Source organism: Zingiber officinale, chromosome 3B (genome assembly GCF_018446385.1).
Source record: "Zingiber officinale cultivar Zhangliang chromosome 3B, Zo_v1.1, whole genome shotgun sequence".
Lineage (NCBI taxonomy): Eukaryota > Viridiplantae > Streptophyta > Magnoliopsida > Zingiberales > Zingiberaceae > Zingiber > Zingiber officinale.
Window position 1 is genome coordinate 124,923,025 of NC_055991.1, and position 20,179 is coordinate 124,943,203.

The window sequence follows — 20,179 nt, forward strand, 5'->3', positions numbered from 1 at the left end:
ATCGCCAAACAGTTGCTGACTGCGATGCTCTCCACCCAGTTCTGCACTTAGAAAAAATGACATTTAGGAGTCAAGCAAAATAACAATGTAAAAGGAGGTTGGGAAGGCATACGCCAGTGGCCTGCTGCAGATGGCTGTCGCCGAGCTGACCGGGAGTCATCAGGCAACATGGGCCCTCGCATCCTACCATATTTTGACGAGCGGCCCCCGAATGATAATCTGATGTTCAGGAACTGTAGGTCGGTCCGCTGCCAGAAGGAACTCTTCTGTTGGTAGGTGTAGAATGACCTTGATCACTCGACGGCCGCTCAGAGCAGATTGAACTGAACCCGAAGGACTGGCCGAGCGGAGCAGAGGTAATACCGGAGCGACGAATACGTCGACGGGCCGGGGGTAGAGAGCTGACCGGTTGCGCGTCAATCGGATCTGCCGGTAGATCGAGCTGTGAAGGAGTCTGATTCGAGGAAATTGCTTCGACCAAGGTCGGATCCAGGTCAACCCCTGCGGAAGGAACACCGGCTCGATCAGACACCTGTTCCGCGGGTGTGGTCGACCGGGCGTGTATCTCCGTCCGGCGTTGTTTACAGATTATCAAAGGAGCATCCTCGGCTGAGCGCTCTGCATCCTCGGCTTGAACAGAAGGAAGTCCAGCGGACAAAGTAGCATCACCCACAGCTTCGGTTGTAGAAATCCGAGCGACCGATCCACCAGCAGCAAAAGGTACTTCGCCGCTCTCACCTTCGTGGGAGCTGACCGGCGCAATGCCAAGGTCGACCATCTCCTTAGCAGCTGCCGCTTCAATCTCAGCCGCCCTCAACCTCATCCGCTCGGTAGCACGAGCGCGCATCATGATGTCAGCTACAGAAAATGAAAACAAATCAGTTAGATTAAAAGGAAAGAAGGATCAATAATGCTCTTACCCATGCTGCTCGGAAGCTTTGAGCGGATCGGACTCAGCCCGAACACGTACAACACACCTTCACAAAGCAGCTTGTGGATGTTGAACTTTTGGCTGGCCAGCATGTTGGCTGCGTGAAGGTAGTCCGGTTGGCTCCTATATTTTTCGAGATCTGGTGGAAGCGGTACGGCGGTCTGTCACTTAGTTCGGAAAGATGGCAGCTCGGGAAGACGCAAGTAAAAGAAGTACTCTTTCCAGTGTTTGTTCGAGGTTGGCATTTTGTCGAAGAAAACAAGGCCGATCCGCGATTGGAAGAGGAAGGTGCCCCATTCGGACTGTTTGGGGTAGTAGAAATAATGGAAGATCTTGGGAACTAAGGGGATGCCGTGTAGCCTAAATAGGACAACCACTCTGCACAACAGCCTGAAGGAGTTTGGGACGAGCTGGCTGAGCGGGAGGCGGAAGTAATTGCACACTTCACGGACGAACGGATGTAGGGGAAAGCGCAGACCGGCTACAAACTGGTCCCGGAAAAAACAAATGGTGTCGATCGGCGGGTCATGTGGCCGATTGGATGGGGTAGCTAATATTAGTTCGTGGTCAGAAGGAAGTTCGAAGGTTCGGACAAGGCTCAGTGCGTCCCCTTCATCAAACCGGCTCTCCATGGTAGCATACAAGAGGCCGGGGGTGGGGTCGGACTCGCGAGAGGAACTGGCCATTACTGAGACAAGGGGCGAAGCAAAGGAGAAACAGCAGGGTCGACGGGAAAGGTGACTGGAACAGTGCCAAAAGGGGGCAAACACGCGAGAGTGCGAAGAAAAACGCAAAAGAACGGAAAGGCAAAGGGCAAAGAAGCCTTACAGCGAAGAAGGTGATCAAAGAAGGAGACGAGGGGTCGTCGGAATGTTGAAGAACGAAGCCGCCGGAGCACCAAACGTGAGCAGGAGCCCGAAAACACGAATGCAAGCAGCGACGAAGGAAGGCGATAAGAGCATTATAAAGGTTGGTCTCAATTACTCCGAGCCGTTGGATTCAGGTCACAGGGCCTGAAGACCGGATCCTGCCGTGGAATTCAAAAGGCCAGGGGTCGCGTCACCCCTGACAACCTGATCACGTGGTGTCGGTGGCAGAGCCACGCGTCGCTCGCTCATAGGGGCACATTTAATGGGCTACATTACTAAGGCGTGGCCGCATGCTCGCTCTTAATGGTGAGGATTTACGCGAATCCCGAGGAAATCCTAAAGACGTCAGCATTGACCGTCGTTTGATCGACGAGGCAGATGGTGGCAAATCAAAACTCTCAAAAGTTCCAGGGAATGTGCTGCCGAGCGGCAGGATTTCCCTCCAGGGTTCTCGAGCAGTTAAGCATTTTCGGCAGAGCGGCTGTCAGATCACCAGGCTAATGGTCCAATCAGTCGGGCTTGAGGCCTCCTTCGACTAGACTTGAGGGGGAGGCACGTGATCTGACGGTAAGCATAGGGGGACCCGCATGGGCAGGGATCAACGACACGTGGACGTTAAGGTCAGAGGGGTTAACCTACGGGTTCGGCCGATCAGAGAGGTCTCATGACCGCCCGGCCTGGAGAAGTCTTATGGCCGCTCGGCCAGGATCGTGCCAAGGCTGGTGCGAAGACAGCTCGACCACGAGTCAGGTTTCCGACGCTCACAAGCTGCCAAGTACAGAGAAATTGCCGAGCCGAGCGGCATAACTGCAGCTCAACCAAGGAAGCATTCTCGCTCGGTCCGGCATGCCTTCAGGTCCGAGCCCTACGGGGTCGAGCGGCTCTTCCGCTCGGCCCGAAACGGACAAAGCGCAGAAGGGGACAAAGGAAGCAGCTAAGGATATCCTTCTCGAGACGTGTGTCGTCGACAGACAGCATGGTTGGCGGCTGGACCGGATAGAGAATCGTACGGTGGAAGTTTCCACTGTCACGTCAGAGATATGCCCCGACGATTGAGGCATGGCGCCAGACACGCTTTTCTGACACGACCATTCCAGGTATACTTTGAGGAGCGTGCATGCTTTGGGATGCGTGCACGCATCCCCCCGGGAGCCCTATATAAGGACCCCCCCGGTTTCAACGGAGGTATGCATTCTACATCACTGTAGCTACAGTTTTCATTCTTGTCATTCTGCCTCAATCTCTTCCCGCCGGAGTTGACTTGAGCGTCGGAGGGTCGTTGCCGAGAACCCCTTCCCGGCTCGGTTTTGTGCTTGTAGGTTCTCGCCGAAGGTTCACAGCAGTCGAAGGTGTACATGTCATCACCGGGAGCGCCACGTCCCCAGCGTCCATCAACTCAGCACACGGACAGGATCACTATTCTTATTATTATTCTATTTATATCTTATGTCTAAATCGAGCATATTATAGCAGCTATAAAATTATAATTACTATATAGTTATAGTAGTTATAAAATCATAATTACTACAGCATAAAATATTTTTTAAAGACTAAAATTATTCGAAGTTCAAAAAAATTTTATAAGATATTTTTTAATCTGAAACTGAGCCTTTATAGTTCAATCCAATAATCAATTATCGATTGTTGAATGAGTCTCTATTTGATATATTATACGTCATGTGATTTAATCCGAGTAAAAAATTATAATCTCTTAAAAATTTAAGATTTAGCATTCACATTGTAACTACAATTTCGTAATTGCTACAACTGTATAATACACAGTTATAACATCTCCAAAATTTTGAGAGATCATAATTTTTAACTCGAGATAAACCAAGACACGCATAATATATAAAACCAAACCTCGTTCAAAAATCTACAACTGATTAAATAGTAGAACTCATAACAATCCTATTTTAGGCTAAAAACATTTGTTTAAATATTTTTCAGAGACTAAATCATTTTAATTTTAAAATTTTTTCCATATTATAGCAACTATAAAATTATAACTATTGTAACGTATAGCAGTTACAATTTCATACTGTCTTTCAATAAAAAATTAATTTATAATCTCCTTTGAGGATTCAATAATAAAGAGACTGCCTTTAATTTTTACCCTTAAAATAAGCATCCAAATATTGCTCAATTTTTTACCATTTTTTTTAGTTTACATTGATGACCATTTTTACCTTAGTAACTTTCACCAATAATCACCACAAGAACAAGATCCATCCTTGAAGTGATGAAACCTCCTTGTATCTCTCAGGATGATTTGCCTGCCAACTAATTTCGAAATAAATTTGGATGATTCATGACAGTCATTGCAAACTCTCAGGTTTTTTGCCACCCGAATGGTCGAGCCAGGGGGAGTATTCAGTATGCCAAATGATATGGCCAACTTCTCACTATGCCCACAAAGAAGCACCTCCTTCTCATGTTCCTCCACATCGTGGAGAACACAGGACAAATCAGGAACATAACCTTCTTTCTTCATTCTATCCCATAAACTTTCGAGGTATGAATATATTTCTGCACTTTGCTTATGTGAAGAGTCCCCAGCCGTGAAGCGGTGGACATCATCTCCCACCTCGATCCAACTACAACCTGTTTCCTTTCTTACACCTTTCAGCTTCATGTTCTTTCGGACCTCCATTGCTTTGTCAAATTGCCCACATGCAGCGTATATGTTGGAAAGAAGCACATAGTGGCTTGAGTCCTCGGGCTCTAGCTCGAACAGATGCTTCGCTGCAACTTCTCCTAGCTCAGTATTTAGATGAATTCTACAAGCACCTAACAAACTACTCCAAGCTCCTGCCTTGTCCAATTCGTTATCCATTGAAACAATGAGTTGATATGCTTCATCAAGTTCCCCTGCTCGACCAAGAAGATCGACTACACAAGCATAATGATCAGCATTTGCTTCAACTCCACACTCTTTTATCGTGTGAAATAGCTTCATGCCTCGACTGACCATCCCTGAATGGCTACAAGCTGCCAGAGCTGCAATAATTGTGACCGAGCTTGGCTTCGCTTCACCTTTAGCTATCATTAGCTCAAAAAGACCAATTGCTTCCTCTCCTTGCCCATGCATCCCATATGCCATAATGAGAACATTCCAAGTAACCACATTCCGCTTAGGCATTCTATCGAACACCAATCTTGCGAAGTTTAAGGAACCACATTTTGCATACATGTCCACCAATGCGCTGCCTACCGCAATATCTGAATCTAATCCCTGGCGAATAGCATAGCCATGAATCTCCTCCCCTTTTCCTAGTGCCGCAAGAGACCCGCAAGCAGGCAGCAGGGTCATGAGGGTGATGTAATTTGGCTTATAATGCAGTGATTCTTTATCAATTCCTTCAATGAAGTTTCCATTCTTCTGCATCTGGTTCACTAAACGAAATGCCTGAGAATAACACCCACAGATAATGCAGCCAGTGATCAGAGTGTTCCAAGATACCACATCTCGGTCCTCCATTGCAGCGAAGATCTTTTGTGATATGTCAATCTTCCCCACCCTTGAGTACATATCCATAAGTGCATTCTGCACAAATTTGTCTCCTTCCATCCCCCGCTTTATCACATAGCTGTGTATATCTTCTTTGTTGGGGAAAGCTTCGGACCGCACACAGGCAGGCAGGATACTTGCCAGAGTAGTCTCGTTGGGAACCAACCCTGCGGTCTCCATGTCGATGAAGAGTTTCAACGCTTCATCATCGAGCATATTCTGAGCATAGCCAGATATCATGGCATTCCAAAGGCCAAGCCTTCTCTCGGGTATTTTATCGAACACCGCACGAGCCCTCTCGACCAATCCAAAGTTGCAATACATATCGACCAAAGCACTGGCGACGAAGGTGTTCAGGAACAGCCCGCTGTTCCTAAAGGCGTAGGCATGGATCTCCTTACCGGCGTTCAACATCTCCATGAAGGAACAAGAAGGGAGGGCACTGGACAATGTGACTCCATCGGGTTTAATTCCGGCGAGCACCATCTCGTGCAGGACCGCAATCGCTTCCGAGAATCGATCATTTTGTGTGAGAGAGCTGATCATGGTGTTCCAAGTGACAATGTCTCGATCGTCGAATCTCTCGAAGAGGGCAACTGCGTCGTCCACTCTTCCCAGCTTTGCATACATTGCTAGAAGCGCATTGAAGGCGAATCTTTTCCCGCTGTAAAAGGATTGATTGCGCAAGGCGTAGCCATGGAGTTGCTTACCGAGCCTTATTCCGATGCCCTGGTCAAGGTTGGAGCAGGCAAGGGCAGCGCTGACCAGAGCGAAGGAGCTCAGGAGCATGGATTCCTCCTCCTGAATGGACCGGAAGGCCTCGAGCGCGAGCTCCCAAAGCTCAAACAAGCATAGTGCAGCGATGGTGGAGTTCCAAGACACTTCATCCCGTTCCGGTATACGATCGAATACCTGAAGGGCGCTGTCAAGGTCGCCGCAGCGAGCGTACATGTTGACGAGAGTGTTGGCGACGGTGACGGGGGATGTGTGGTAACCGCGCTTGACGGAGGCGGCGTGGAGTTGACGGCCGACGGAGGCGTCGGGGATGCCAGCGGCAGCCTTGATGGCGGCGGGGAAGGCAAAGTGGTCTGGAGGGACACCGGCGGAGGTCATGTCGACATAAGTGGCGAGGGCGGAGTGGAAGGAGTTGGCACGGGCATGGGAGCGGAGGGTTTCGAGCCATGCGGAGGCCGAGAGCGGAGGAGGTGGTGGCGGAGGAAGAGAGCGGATTGAGTAGGACGGAGGAGGAAGTGCGACGGATGAGGTCATTGGCTGGTAGCAGACAAGTGCGAGCATGGCCAAATATGCAAGTTCGGATCTCTAGTCCCGAATCCGGGTTGGTCACTTCGAAAAAAGATAAATTTAGGATGCCGTTAAAATGATAAATTAGTATTGGACCTATCGGTATATTCAATAAAATATTTTTTAATAAAATATAGATATTTTATAAATGTTTGAGGCTGTTTTCAGTTTTTTTTTTCGAAATTTAAAAATTTTAATTGAATGTGTTTTTTTTTTCATAAATTGATGCTGTTATAAGTTTAAATATATTATGTGGCGTTCTTTGTTAGAATTTAGTTGAGTACAAATATAAAGCGGACCAAGGATTCAAGAGCTTCTAGACGGTTAAATATAAAGCGGTACAGCCCAGCTCGGATCTCTTGATCCTTAATTCCTTATTCTCCTCCTAGTCCTTTCCAAAATAGCATACTATGTCATTAAAATAATAAATTAGTATTATTTTAAACTTAGATATATTCAGTGTAACATTCTTTCATAAAATATAGATATTTTATAAACATTAGGAGCTGTTTTTAAATTTTTTTCATCAAAATTTATAAGTTTGTATTTTTTTTTCATTAATTGATGTTGTTTTAAGTTTAAATATGTTTAGTGTAATATTCTTTCTTAGAATTTATAAATTGATGCTGTTTTAAATTTAAATATGTTTAGTGTAATATTCTTTCTTAGAATTTATAAATTGATGCTGTTTTAAATTTAAATATGTTTAGTGTAATATTCTTTCTTAGAATTTAAACTGTGAGGTAATTTTAACGTCATCCTAGTGTGTTATTTTAAAAGGGACTAGAGATCAAGGACATTAATCTGATACTGAAATTAGCAACTCTCACAGTAAAGACGCAAGAAACATCACTCAATCCAATGGGTAAAGTGAGCTCCCACCAAAGGTTAAAATTTTAAATCGTCTGTTATAACTATAAATAGATAATTATGAAACTACCAAAATTAAAACTAACAGATCTATCAGAGAGGATTCATCAATTTCTAGTGACAAAAGGATCGTCCACATATGTATATAATAGAGTACTAAAACTACACATGATTCAGTTATTGTGTATAAATAACAAACCAAGCAAGCAACGAATATTTTTGTCAATCATTTTGCTGAAAGGAGTTCAGGGCCGAAAAATGATAATACCATACTACAAGCCCTTATACCACGAATGTAGAGAGAAAGCATTCAGCATTAAATTATTAATCCCGTGTAACTTGTCCCTTAAATCTTCATAATCAAGTTTGAACTCAATGCTCCACTTTTCCTGTGAACATTAACCAGTTCTCAGAATGATATGTACACCGCTGTCAGTATCGATGATCCCGTTAATTTGGCTAACTTCTAGTGCAAAGGTAGCTTCTTCAAACGGCTTCTGCATTTGTCGCCGTCCAAACCGACCTGCGGCATTTCAAAATATCAAACAGTGTCGCATGAGGACCATGATTAATCAGTGGACGCGATAATTTTATATTTTCCTATCAGAAAAAGGTGAGAAAAACAATGCGACAAAGCAATCCAATCTAAACTACTCATGTTTAGAGGAGATGACTCTATTTCGCTCAGCTTTACACTTGAATATAACCAACACGAGACAGCGTTTCTCAGAAATCATTCAACGTGATATAAGTGAGAGAGCATCACTCTAGAATTTCCTCCAAAGGCACAATCAGATGACTGATGGTTGGCGAGATGCAGCCCATAAGAAATAAAGCAACTTGAGCAATTTGGTGTAAGCTAACTTTAACAACTAAAGATATGAATAAAAAAAAGTAGAGACCATAAGAACAAAAACATAGCAGATAGCTTCTAACTTTTAGGGAACTGTGAAGCCAAGTCCAAATAGTACAACTAGAGGTTTTCTCCCTTTCTCTCTCAAACAAAATTAGGCTACCAGTGGGGTTATTAAAGAGAACAGGATTAATTGGTTAAGGCTGGGCTTGAACAGATCAACTCACACTGTTAACCTGCAAGCAAAGCAAAGAGTTATTTCCAAAAGCCAAATCAATCTCCTTTTTTGAAGCAGATTACTCTTTATTTCCCGTTAGCATCCGACATTCATGTAACTGAAGCATGGTCTTTAAAATCAGTAACCTAAAACAGCTGCACCACATCTAAAATGAAAGTCATACAAGCACAACCTCAACATTCATTTTGTGTTGGTCCGCCCATGGGCTTACAATTGAAATAAGGTCAGTACGAAGTAAATTACATGTTTCACCTGTATCATCCATGCCAAACATTTATCACCTGCATTGAGTAGTGCAAAGCATCACGACATGTGCCAGCTGAAACCAACCCCATAACGGACTCAAAGGGCAGGGAAAATGACTATAGGAGTGGGCAGTAAAGCTCAGGATAAGGACTTGTAACAAAGGGCAATAGAAGGAACGAGCATCAGGGAGCAGTAGATCCCAATAAATCATGATAGACTATATGTTCAATTAGACATTTTACAGATTTGGTACTGATACTAATAAATATTTTTATTTTCATGCCAGAATTTTAGAATAATTTCAATTTTATAAAATTATTTTTTACCTCCTAAGTAGAACAATTCTTTTTATTATTGCTATTCTCATTCATCTTATAGCTATCATTCATCTTTTAGAACTTATTACTTTGCTTATAAATATCAAATACTAAAATTTGAAAGTATTTGTCTTATATTTATATTTCAATAATTTGATTTACCCTTCACAATATTAGAATTATAATGTTAAAAACATTAGATTAGTACTAGATATTGAAAGTTAATGCATTTGATAAGTGATAAAAGTCAAATATAATTCTAATATTAAATTTGTAGAATATTAGGATCCTATGCTCCGACCTTATGAATGTCTTCACATTTCTAAATAGGATCTCAAGCCTGACAACCTTAGAATCAACAGATTGATCAAAATAGAGTGATTTTGCTATAATTCAGTTGATTTCCTAGATTCTCACTCAATTTTGGTTGATTCACTCAAATTTCAACAGTTTCACACTTAAATTACCATGATTTCAACAGGATCTTGGAAGTGACATTTGAGAAATTGCTAGGAATTGGATTGAACCTAGACTGAGCTTGATTCAAATCAACCAATCTGGATCAAGATCAGTTGCTTTTACCAACTATCAACCAAATAAAAGTACAAAAGTAAAGCATTGGGTAGTAGTTACCTTTATGTGCCCTGTGAAATCGACTACAAACCTTTATGTGCATTATGAAATCAAGTACAAATGAAATACACATCTACCAAATGAATAGACAGTTGACTACATCTTGACCTATATCTATGGTACCTTTTGTTATTTGATTACATGATCTCAAAAAGATATCACCTAGGAGTTTGCAGAAAGGGACCGCATCACATATAGCATGTGGCTCCCTGTATGTAGTTGGCTTCAATATACAGGCACAGGCAGCCTATGCATCCAGATAATTAGTTTATACAGCTATACATAAAAAAAAATCAATTTTTTTTAGATGAAACTGTCCATGAGCTAGTTTTATTAGTATATTTTATTATACATATGCCAATAATTTTTTTAATGAAAAATAATTTAAAACTTTTTAGAATTTTGTTTGATAACAAATATTAGGATCCTATGCTCCGACCTTATGAATGTCTTCACATTTCTAAATAGGATCTCAAGCCTGACAACCTTAGAATCAACAGATTGATCAAAATAGAGTGATTTTGCTATAATTCAGTTGATTTCCTAGATTCTCACTCAAATTTCAACAGTTTCACACTTAAATTACCATGATTTCAACAGGATCTTGGAAGTGACATTTGAGAAATTACTAGGAATTGGATTGAACCTAGACTGAGCTTGATTCAAATCAACCAATCTGGATCAAGATCAGTTGCTTTTACCAACTATCAACCAAATAAAAGTACAAAAGTAAAGCATTGGGTAGTTACCTTTATGTGCCCTGTGAAATCGACTACAAACCTTTATGTGCATTATGAAATCAAGTACAAATGAAATACACATCTACCAAATGAATAGACAGTTGACTACATCTTGACCTATATCTATGGTACCTTTTGTTATTTGATTACATGATCTCAAAAAGATATCACCTAGGAGTTCGCAGAAAGGGACCGCATCACATATAGCATGTGGCTCCCTGTATGTAGTTGGCTTCAATATACAGGCACAGGCAGCCTATGCATCCAGATAATTAGTTTATACAGCTATACATAAAAAAATCAATTTTTTTTAGATGAAACTGTCCATGAGCTAGTTTTATTAGTATATTTTATTATACATATGCCAATAATTTTTTTAATGAAAAATAATTTAAAACTTTTTAGAATTTTGTTTGATAACAAATAGATTCCTTTTTCTTAAAACAAAAAAGAAGTTCTCTATTAACATTACATTATTTGATTCTCAACAATTCTTATGAATCATCTAATGATTTAAATATCAATTGATTATGAAATACCATACAATAGCTATGATATATGGATAACCACATGATCAAGTAAAAGACTTCAAAATCTAAACGGAAATAGCTACATAATTAAATTACAACACATAACAAGTGCATTAAAAAAATAGAGTAAAATGAGAATTCAGGTGTAGATGTTTGCAATTATCAAAAGGGATAGACATAGAGCAATACTATATAGGCAAAGTGCAAGTAGTTATAACAAGGAAGGAAACATACTAAGATAGGATAAATATTCTAATAATCTTACAGTGATACATTCATGCGGGATTGGAAGTATCCGTGAAAGAAAGGAAATATGTTAAGATGGCATAAATTTTCTAACATGACCAAAAATTGTATAATTAGATAATTAGAACTAACTACAATTGAAGATATGACTAATTGGAAATCCAGAATCCACCTCACACATACATGTAGGTTTCATAGATAGTGGGAGAAAACTTCAAGCAACATAAATTGATATACACCTAAATGATTTGTATATAAATAACAGCATGATCTTACACAGAATTCAATGGAAATAAGATCCATATAATTAACCCTAAATAGTTAGAATGTTAAGCCTTTATTTCTTCCTGTTCTCATGAAAATTAGTACACGAGTACAATCGTTCATATAGAAACTTTCATATCGCATAGTATAAGTAAACAGATAGATAAAGGATGATTCTCCTGGTTACATGATGGCAAATTTAATAAAAAATCTGGTTTCTCTTTAACTATAGAAAAAGAAAGCCACCAAGAACAAATAATTTTTTGGACTGAAATATACCATGGTTAACCCCAAGATCATACACCAAACTATTAAAATTGTCCATCTTGTCCTGCAAAGATCTCCTAAATAAAATTCTCTTATACGGAGTATCATTTTCCAACTAACCATATACAAAGATTATCAACGTAACCACTGGGAGATCCAATGCTTTAAACTTTGATTGTACGCTACCATGTACCCATCAAATCCGTAATACCCCGGCATTAAACCTTAAAGACTAAATAGGTATGATGAAAAAGGCACATATAAGTATACATATGATAAATTTATTCTTGAGGAGACAGAAATATGTGGATTATGGAAATCACAAATAATCAACCCGGTAGATCGACGGAAGGAGAAAAGGGAATCCATCCAAGAAGATAGTCGGTGTTAATTATCTTCGAAAGTTGGTCCCATCAAGGCAGAGAGCAACATAAAATTAGAAATTAAAAAGTAAAAAAGAAAAAGGAGAGAAATACTGAAGGTATCAAAAAAGTGGGGAAGTTTCATTAACGTAACCCTAGAAGGCACGGAAGAGCCGATAGGAAAGATAACAGACCGAGATCGCCACCGCGCTTGGCGGAGCTGCAATCGGAGTAGCGTGCCGCGACGTCCTGAAAGCGGGCCTCCCCGGAGACAATGATCTCGCGAAGGGAAAGAAGTTGGTTGACGGCGGCGTCGCGGGTGGTAGCTGAGATGATGCGGCCGTCGGGATCCTTCCACGAGGCCTTGCGAGGTGATCCCTGGTGCTTGATGAGTATGTGCGACGCTTTCACCTGCTCCGCCGTCGCCATTGCCATTGCCCGCTTCCAGTCCTCTATTTCCTTCGGTGGCCTTTGTCAAAAAGGTCATAAAAAAATTAATTAATTTTGTTTGATTTGGATTTTCAAATTCTTATTCAGTTAAATTGAATAGATGAAATTAACTAAATTTTTAAACCCGATTTAAACCAAATTATATATATATAAAACTAAATTTTATTAAAAAATTGAATTTTAAACACATTCAATTAATTCGGTTAAAAATTGAATTAATTAATATTTTATGGGTAGGATGGTAAATGAGCCAAGTTGAGCCGAACAGTAAGAGGTTCGAGCTCGAGCTCAGTTTGTTATCCCTAAGCTCAAGCTTAGCTCGTGCTCAATTCGAGCTTTAGATCTTAAGCTCGAATTCAGTTCGTAATAAAATTAAATAGTCTGAGTTACATTCGCAAGTCTCTTAACAAACACATTCGCAATCTTTTAAACAAATATGTTTGTGAATTCATGAGTCAAATATTGTTAAGGTTGAGTTCAGTTTGATAATGTTTTCAAATTCCAAATCAGGCACGAGCTCGGCATGTTCACTTAATCGAACGAACTTGAACGAACTTTTTATTTGAGCCAAGACCAGAATAATTCGTAAGTGACTTGACTCGTTTACATCCCTAAATTATCGGTTCGATTTGTTTAATTTTTTTTTAAAAAAAATCGATCTATTTAATTTGTTCGAAAAAAATCGATTGAATTTGAATCAAATACTTATGTAGTATCTAAAATCGGTCCACGTAAACCACATGTTTGATTAAAAATATATTAAATAATTTGAATTAATTAATGTAAATTATTAAATATCAATTATATGATTATGTTATTAGCATTTTTATACTTGATTATGTTATGAAAATTTAAGGGAGAAATTCAATGTTTGATCGAGTAGGAGATCAGGGATTATTGTAAAATTGTAAATTTAAGTAAAAAAAGTTTAAAGTTAAATTTTTGATGTGTTAGAGCCCAGTGGTGGATCCAGAAATTTAAGTATGGAGGGGCGATTTTTACGTGGAACAAGGAGCGATATCTTCTATTTCCACCGACGGAACCCCATACTACTAGGGGTTCTATTACCGGTAAGCGAGGGCGACCGTCGATGCCGCCTCCCCTCTGGGTCCGCCCCTGGTTAGAGGACCTAAATATTTTATTAAGATATATGTATAATTTTAAAAATTAAGGGGGTAAAGGTGGTAATTATTTATTAAGTTAATTAAGACAACCTTTAGCTTAAAGATTAAGCCAAGTTTAAAATTTAGTTAATTAATCATTTAATTCCGAAAATATGCGGATTAAATACAATTATATTAGGGCGAATAGCAATATGTATATGATTTAATTTATTTAGTATTAAATCATTTAATTGGACCTAGTCTTGGAGCAATAAATAACTATGAGATAGGAGGGTTATTATTTTTTTCGAAAATCAAGAGAGTGGAAAACCTAGGGTTCTTCCTCTTTAAGAGTCGCCACCTCTTACCTCTTTTTGGATAGGATGAGGGAAAGTTTATTAACAGGAGGGAAAGAGAGGGGAAGAAAGGGGAAGGGAAGGGAAGTGAAATATCCATATTATTCTTGTTTATGAGGGTGGAAAGATTTATTAACGTAACATGTATTACCTTCTTTGGAAAGAAAGGGAGGGTAATAAATGTTAAATGTATAAAATTACCCTCACTTTTTAAAATAATCTCACTAGAGACACTACAGATGTTATTATCAAGTTAAGATTAATAAATAAATCTATCTACAGAGGTTATAAGATAGATTATGTACTCAAACGTGAACATAGACTTCATATATTAAATATCTATTTTGAATTCCCATATACCCCAAATGAAAAAATATCTATAACAAAAATAATAATGAAAACTATTCTTATTTTTATTTTTATAAAACAGAAATAAAATATATCCTATTTTTATAAAAACTAATCCACCATAAGCATAAAATATATCCAATCATTAGATAACAAGTCTTACATTAAAAATAATAGTCTAACAAGCATTCAAGATCATCTAAGTACATATAATCCAAATTCATAATAAGCAATAAACTAATCATGTAGTAGATTCTCTCCATCCAATAATGAAAATAATAAGTTTTTGCGGTGTTCAAAAGGACATCCAAGTAAAGCTCTCAACATCTTCTGACGTTGAGCAAGATACAAATAGCATGTAGACATTATATGTTGCTCAACGCCTAATTGAATCAATAAACTCTACATTTCATGCTCGGGAATAGGAAGTTCATTTGACTTAACTATTTCATGTAGGATCAAAAAGAATTTAAATATCTCCACAATGCTATGATATTGTCCACTTTGGGTCTAAGCCCTCGTGGTTTTGCTCTTGCGCTATACCCAAAATGCCACATGTCAATGGAAATATCTTTTTCTTATAAACCCATGATCTTTCCCTTGTGTTTTCAATGTGAAACTATGTTTGTAACATTGCAACCCCAACATTTCATGTGTTGAACTCATAATGACTTGAGCTACATGATTAATTGCATTGGATATACCGTCATCATCAACTTTACCTTTCTTTACACTCTTAATCTTTGAAGATGCACCAACAAAAGAGGTAGTTTGAGATTTAGTTGGTTAAGAATTAAGAAATGGAATTTGGGCATCCTCATTAATTGCATTTGAATTGTCCAAATATAATTCCTATTGAGATATCATAAATTCAACTTCATCAATGGTTTCAAAATTATGTCCACCAACATTATTCTCCATTTCCATACTAGCTCTTCTCTTTCACATTTCTAATGCAGTTTAGACATGTTGTCTCGTAGCCCTATTTTTCCCATATAATTGAACATACTTTTCATAATTTCGAATAGGCTTGTTTTTTCATTTGGCAGCTGCTGGTTTTATCTATAAGTTACAATATAATTGCATTAAACATTCATTCATAAATAGTATCACAAGAGAAAATCAATAATAGTTTTCAAATGCATATCATGTAGTTGTTGCCAAACTTCAAGTTTAGTAATGAAGAATTATGTGATGAGATCCCATCCAAAATCACTCATACCATTCTTGAATATATCATAACATGAAAACCAACATATTTTAATACGTTTCATGCGATTTTGAATCATGTCCTTATCGATAAGTTTGTCAGAAAATTTTACTTTCAATTCATTCATAATATTTTCAAATGTATGTGTAGTAAATGTTTCACCAACTCTATTGCCTATATTATGTTGGTTCAAATATGCATCAATAAGAGCATAATCGATTACTTTAGTCCACACACTAATTATTTGCCTTGCTTGTATTAGCACTTTGCAAGTCCTTTCTTGTCATCTTTAAAATAAAAAATATAGTAACAATCAAACACACAATCACATAAACAATCATATGACATAAATTCAAGTAACATAATAAATTAAAATGTCAATATTCACAATCATCCAATTACATGAGAATTTGTCCAAAATCACAAGATAAACATATAAACATAAATATCACATATGATAATCCAACCACAGAGTCACAGCCATAGAATCCCTAAGCAATTCTCCTCTTCTTGCATCTTCTCTATTACTATGATTTTTCTCTTGATGTTCACTATTATTATTAAGTTCAGCATCAACCTCGGCAAGCAATCACTCATCTGTATTAGTATTAATCAAGTAATTGTGTAAAATACAATAACAGAGAATAATTTTTTTTTGAGTTTCAATTCCATAATGTGGCTCCGTTGAACTTCTTATAATAGCAAATCTCTTCTTAATAATTCCAAAAGCTCTTTCAATTACATTGTGCAAAGAAGAATGTCGAAGATTAAATAACTCTCGAGCATTTCGTGGTGGATTACGACTATATTCTTTCAAATGATAACGTTCTCCTTGATATGGTGTAATAAAACCGTTTTTCAACATAAATCCAACATCAACAAGATAGTATTTTCCTAAAAAAAATTATGTGCTAATAAATTGTAAAAGTAAGGAAAGTCTAATCACAACATATGCCATTTAATTTACCTTATGAAATGTTAAGATAATCTTGTCTAGTTAATGTATTTTTTATTATTCTTGAGTCGAATGTTGTCCCTTTCCACCCAAGTAAAACATAAGTGAATTTCATATCAAATGTGCATTCTGCCAAAACATTGTGTTGGAAAATATTTTCTACCATGAAACTTTGGGGCATTAAAGGAAGAAACTTTAACTAGAATATGTGTTCCATCTATTGCTCTAACACAATCCTGATATACCATGTCTAAATTATTAATAATTATGAACACATAGTCATGAATCTATAGTAGTCAAAAGACAAGAATAATATTTTCACCCTTAAAAAATGAGTAGAATAGATTGTCATTGGAAATGTCTGAAGAAATTTGTGACACATTCGATTGTTTGAGAAATTTATCTTCCAATTCCATTATAGTTCTTAAAATGTTATGGAAATGATGACTCACTGTTTCTCCCGATCGATAGAAAAAGAAGTCAAGTCCACGATTTGTAACATTAAAACTTAGTAAATAGAGTGATATTACTATTTGTTCTTCTATAGTGATCCTTGTTGTAGGTCGTAAACTACTTTCTTTGAATAAAAAATTACACAATTCTACAAATACAGAAAGATCCATTCTAATTATAATACGACATTGATAATTAGTTAATACTTTTGTTATTAATTCATTTCACACACGTCCCCTTCTGACTGTACAATACGAAGAATTTTACTATTTTGTTTATACCTATTTTGTGTATACCAAGCTACAATAAACAAACCACCTATGCCACTGCAAGTTGATGGATACGATGCAACGTAATAAAATCATTATATTTCCCATTTGATCACCCTTCTATAATCAAATAAATGAAAAATAAAATAAATTATAAAGAGAACAATAGTGAGCATCAAAAATGAAATCATCTCGGTAAAAGAAAATTAATTCAATTATGTAAAATAAATAAATTTAATTTTGTGAATTCAATTAAGTAATAATAAATAAATTCAATTATATGAAAAAAAAATGAATTCATTTTGTGGATTTTTGGGAAGGAGAAAGATATGGGCATAAGTTCATAAATGAATTTACAAGATGTAAATTTGGGAAGGAGAAAGATATGAGCTTAGGTTGGAAGCATAGACACATGAGGTCACTCCAAAGACACATGACTAGAGTTGCAAAGATAAAAAAGACGTAGATTTTTAGAAACTTCACCAATGAGATGTAGATTGTTGGAAACTTGACCAATGAAGATGAGATGAGCAGGGAGGCAAAATAAACTTAAAAAATCAGACAAAAAAAATAGCACAATGCAGAATCGACGGTTATTACATGATGACGAGATGAAAAGAAATGATATCCATATCAAATGCATGAATAGAGTTCATGATAAAGGTTGATTCACACTAATGTAGATCACGTTATATTAAGATCCTAATGCAGATCACGTTATATGATCAGTTTTGACAAAAGAAAAATTTGGCCAGATTCTAACACTGAGAAACAACCTAGCACATCAGAGAATACACGAAGAATAAAAGATTAAGGTTACCTGTCCTCAAAGAGATACAGTGAGAGCCGGTGCAAGTGTCATGGAGTGAGAGCTGTTGGAGTCAGCGGTGCAAGCTTTTCTCATTAACGTAGCGCAAAGAATACTTAAACCAACTAAAACAACGCATTTTAGAATTAATATAATAAAATAGGGATAAAATTTAAAATATATATATATTTTTAATTTCCTTTATCCTTCCTTACACCCCAAATCGTGGTGTACAAAATTCCTTTACTTCATAGGTAAGGAAGGTTAAAACTTACCTTTCCTTTCCTAACTCACTTTTTCCCAAATAGGATTTTAAGTTTCCCTTTCCTTTGCTTACCCTTCTCTCACCTCCTCCCAAATAGACTATTACAAGGGAGAGGGAGTTTGCGAGTTGGAGGGTGAAAAATCGAAGGAGAAGTAGAGGCCTGAACGCACCCCTCGCTCCCTAGCACCGATAGTGGGTCTTTCGAGTGTGTAAATGCAAAGGCACATTCTAACATCTTTTTGCAACTTTTAGTTTATATGGTGTGTTTGGTGTGAATTTCATGTGTATGAATGAAGAAAAACGTGCTAGGTATTCATCTTATCATATTAGATTTGTTTTGCGAAGTTTTCTTGACGAATCTTGATGTTTAAATTGAGTTCTTGATCGATTCGTAACGGGGAACCAACCTCGGTGTTCCCTCTGTCCATAGCCTTGTTGGGGTGTGATTTGATATCAATTGAGGAGTAGGGTTGACGAGAATGACATGGTACAAGTCCGATTGAGGAAGTGATCAGATTTGGTGTAGTTTAGGCTCGTAGGGGCTGATGGAAGGCGAAAAATGATTAGATCAGCCCTGTTTTTATTGGTTTCATATGCTAAGGATTTTGTTTTATGAAAATGTTGTATGCATCTATATGTATGGGTTGAAGGTAATCTATGTTCATGTAGGGATTAAGATCAACCCTATTTTTATTTGGTTTCACATGCTAGGGATTTTATTTTATGAAAATGTTATATGTATCTATATGTATAGGTTCTAGGTAATCTATGTTTATGTAGGGGTTAAATCAACCATGTTTTTATTGATTTCGCATGGTAGGGATTTGTTTTTATGAAAATGTTGTATGTATCTATATGTATGAGTTGTAGGTAATCTATGTTCATGTATGGATTAAGGTCCACCCTATTTATATTGGTTTCACATGCTAGGGATCAAAGATAGGATGTACCAAGTTGGTTTTAGCATGTGATGCTAGGATTAAGGCCCCGCTGTTATTTTTATTTACCTTCCATATATTAGCACCTTAAACTCTATTATCAAATAACTGTTAGCACTGGCGGATGCAAGGGGGCACGAGGGGGTGCTTCCGCACCCCCTTGATTCTGGAAAAAGTGAAGGAATTAGGAATGATTATTAAAAAAAAATTAAAAGACCTACTTGTAATTTTTAAAATTCATTGGACTTTTTTTCAAAAGTACCATTAAAAATAACGTTTCCTCTTTCTCATTGCTCGATCCCTGCCCTAACCCTTTTCCAGTAGCCGAACTTCTTTTTCCGCCAAGCACCCTTTCTTCTTCAAATCAAAAACCCTAATCGTTAAGAGATTTCATCTTTTCTCTCTCTCCATTCTCCTCAAGTTGTTGCCTTCATCTTTGTTGCCTCTTCACTTCGTCGACATCTCACGCCACTGCTGTTCGCCTCTTCCATCGACGCCGCTACCACTGTGCTCCGCCGTCGTTCCTCCACAACAAGTAAAATCCCTTCAATTTTAGATGAATCTTGTTCCTTATTTCATCTTATTTCTAATTTCATGATTTATACTTGGTAGTGCTCAATTGTTATGTTGATTGCATAAATTAATAATTTTGATGAATTGATTAGGTTATGGAGAAATTTTTAAAACGAAGTGTTGAGTCTTCTAAGAATTCTATGGAAGAAAATAGTAAGAAAAAATATTCTCGTGTTGAATTCAACCAGGACAATGTTGTTAGTGACCCAGGACTACGCAAACCAATAAATGAATTTGATGTTTCAATTAGAGATCAGATTCGAAGAGAATAT

At 37.8% G+C, this 20,179-nt stretch overlaps 2 protein-coding genes across 3 annotated transcripts; both read right to left on the reverse strand.

The window, feature by feature from the left end:
* Positions 1 to 3,842: 3,842 nt before the first annotated feature.
* On the reverse strand, positions 3,843 to 6,648 carry LOC121967589 (pentatricopeptide repeat-containing protein At3g57430, chloroplastic-like). The gene has a single exon (XM_042517911.1). The coding sequence runs from the start codon at positions 6,605 to 6,607 to the stop codon at positions 4,001 to 4,003; it is 2,607 nt and encodes an 868-aa protein (XP_042373845.1). The 5' UTR covers positions 6,608 to 6,648; the 3' UTR covers positions 3,843 to 4,000.
* A 926-nt stretch (positions 6,649 to 7,574) lies between these two features.
* Positions 7,575 to 12,669, reverse strand: LOC121967590 (peptidyl-prolyl cis-trans isomerase Pin1-like). Of its 2 annotated transcripts, XM_042517913.1 has the most exons (3): positions 12,374 to 12,669; positions 8,747 to 8,855; positions 8,396 to 8,671 (listed from the first exon to the last, which is right to left on the reverse strand). In XM_042517913.1, the coding sequence occupies exons 1-2, from the start codon at positions 12,612 to 12,614 to the stop codon at positions 8,782 to 8,784; spliced, it is 315 nt and encodes a 104-aa protein (XP_042373847.1). In that variant the 5' UTR covers positions 12,615 to 12,669; the 3' UTR covers positions 8,396 to 8,671; positions 8,747 to 8,781. The 2 variants fall into 2 exon arrangements, with proteins under 2 accessions (XP_042373846.1, XP_042373847.1); XM_042517912.1 differs by lacking the exons at positions 8,396 to 8,671; positions 8,747 to 8,855 and adding an exon at positions 7,575 to 8,006 and having other exon boundaries at positions 12,374 to 12,667.
* Positions 12,670 to 20,179: the final 7,510 nt, after the last annotated feature.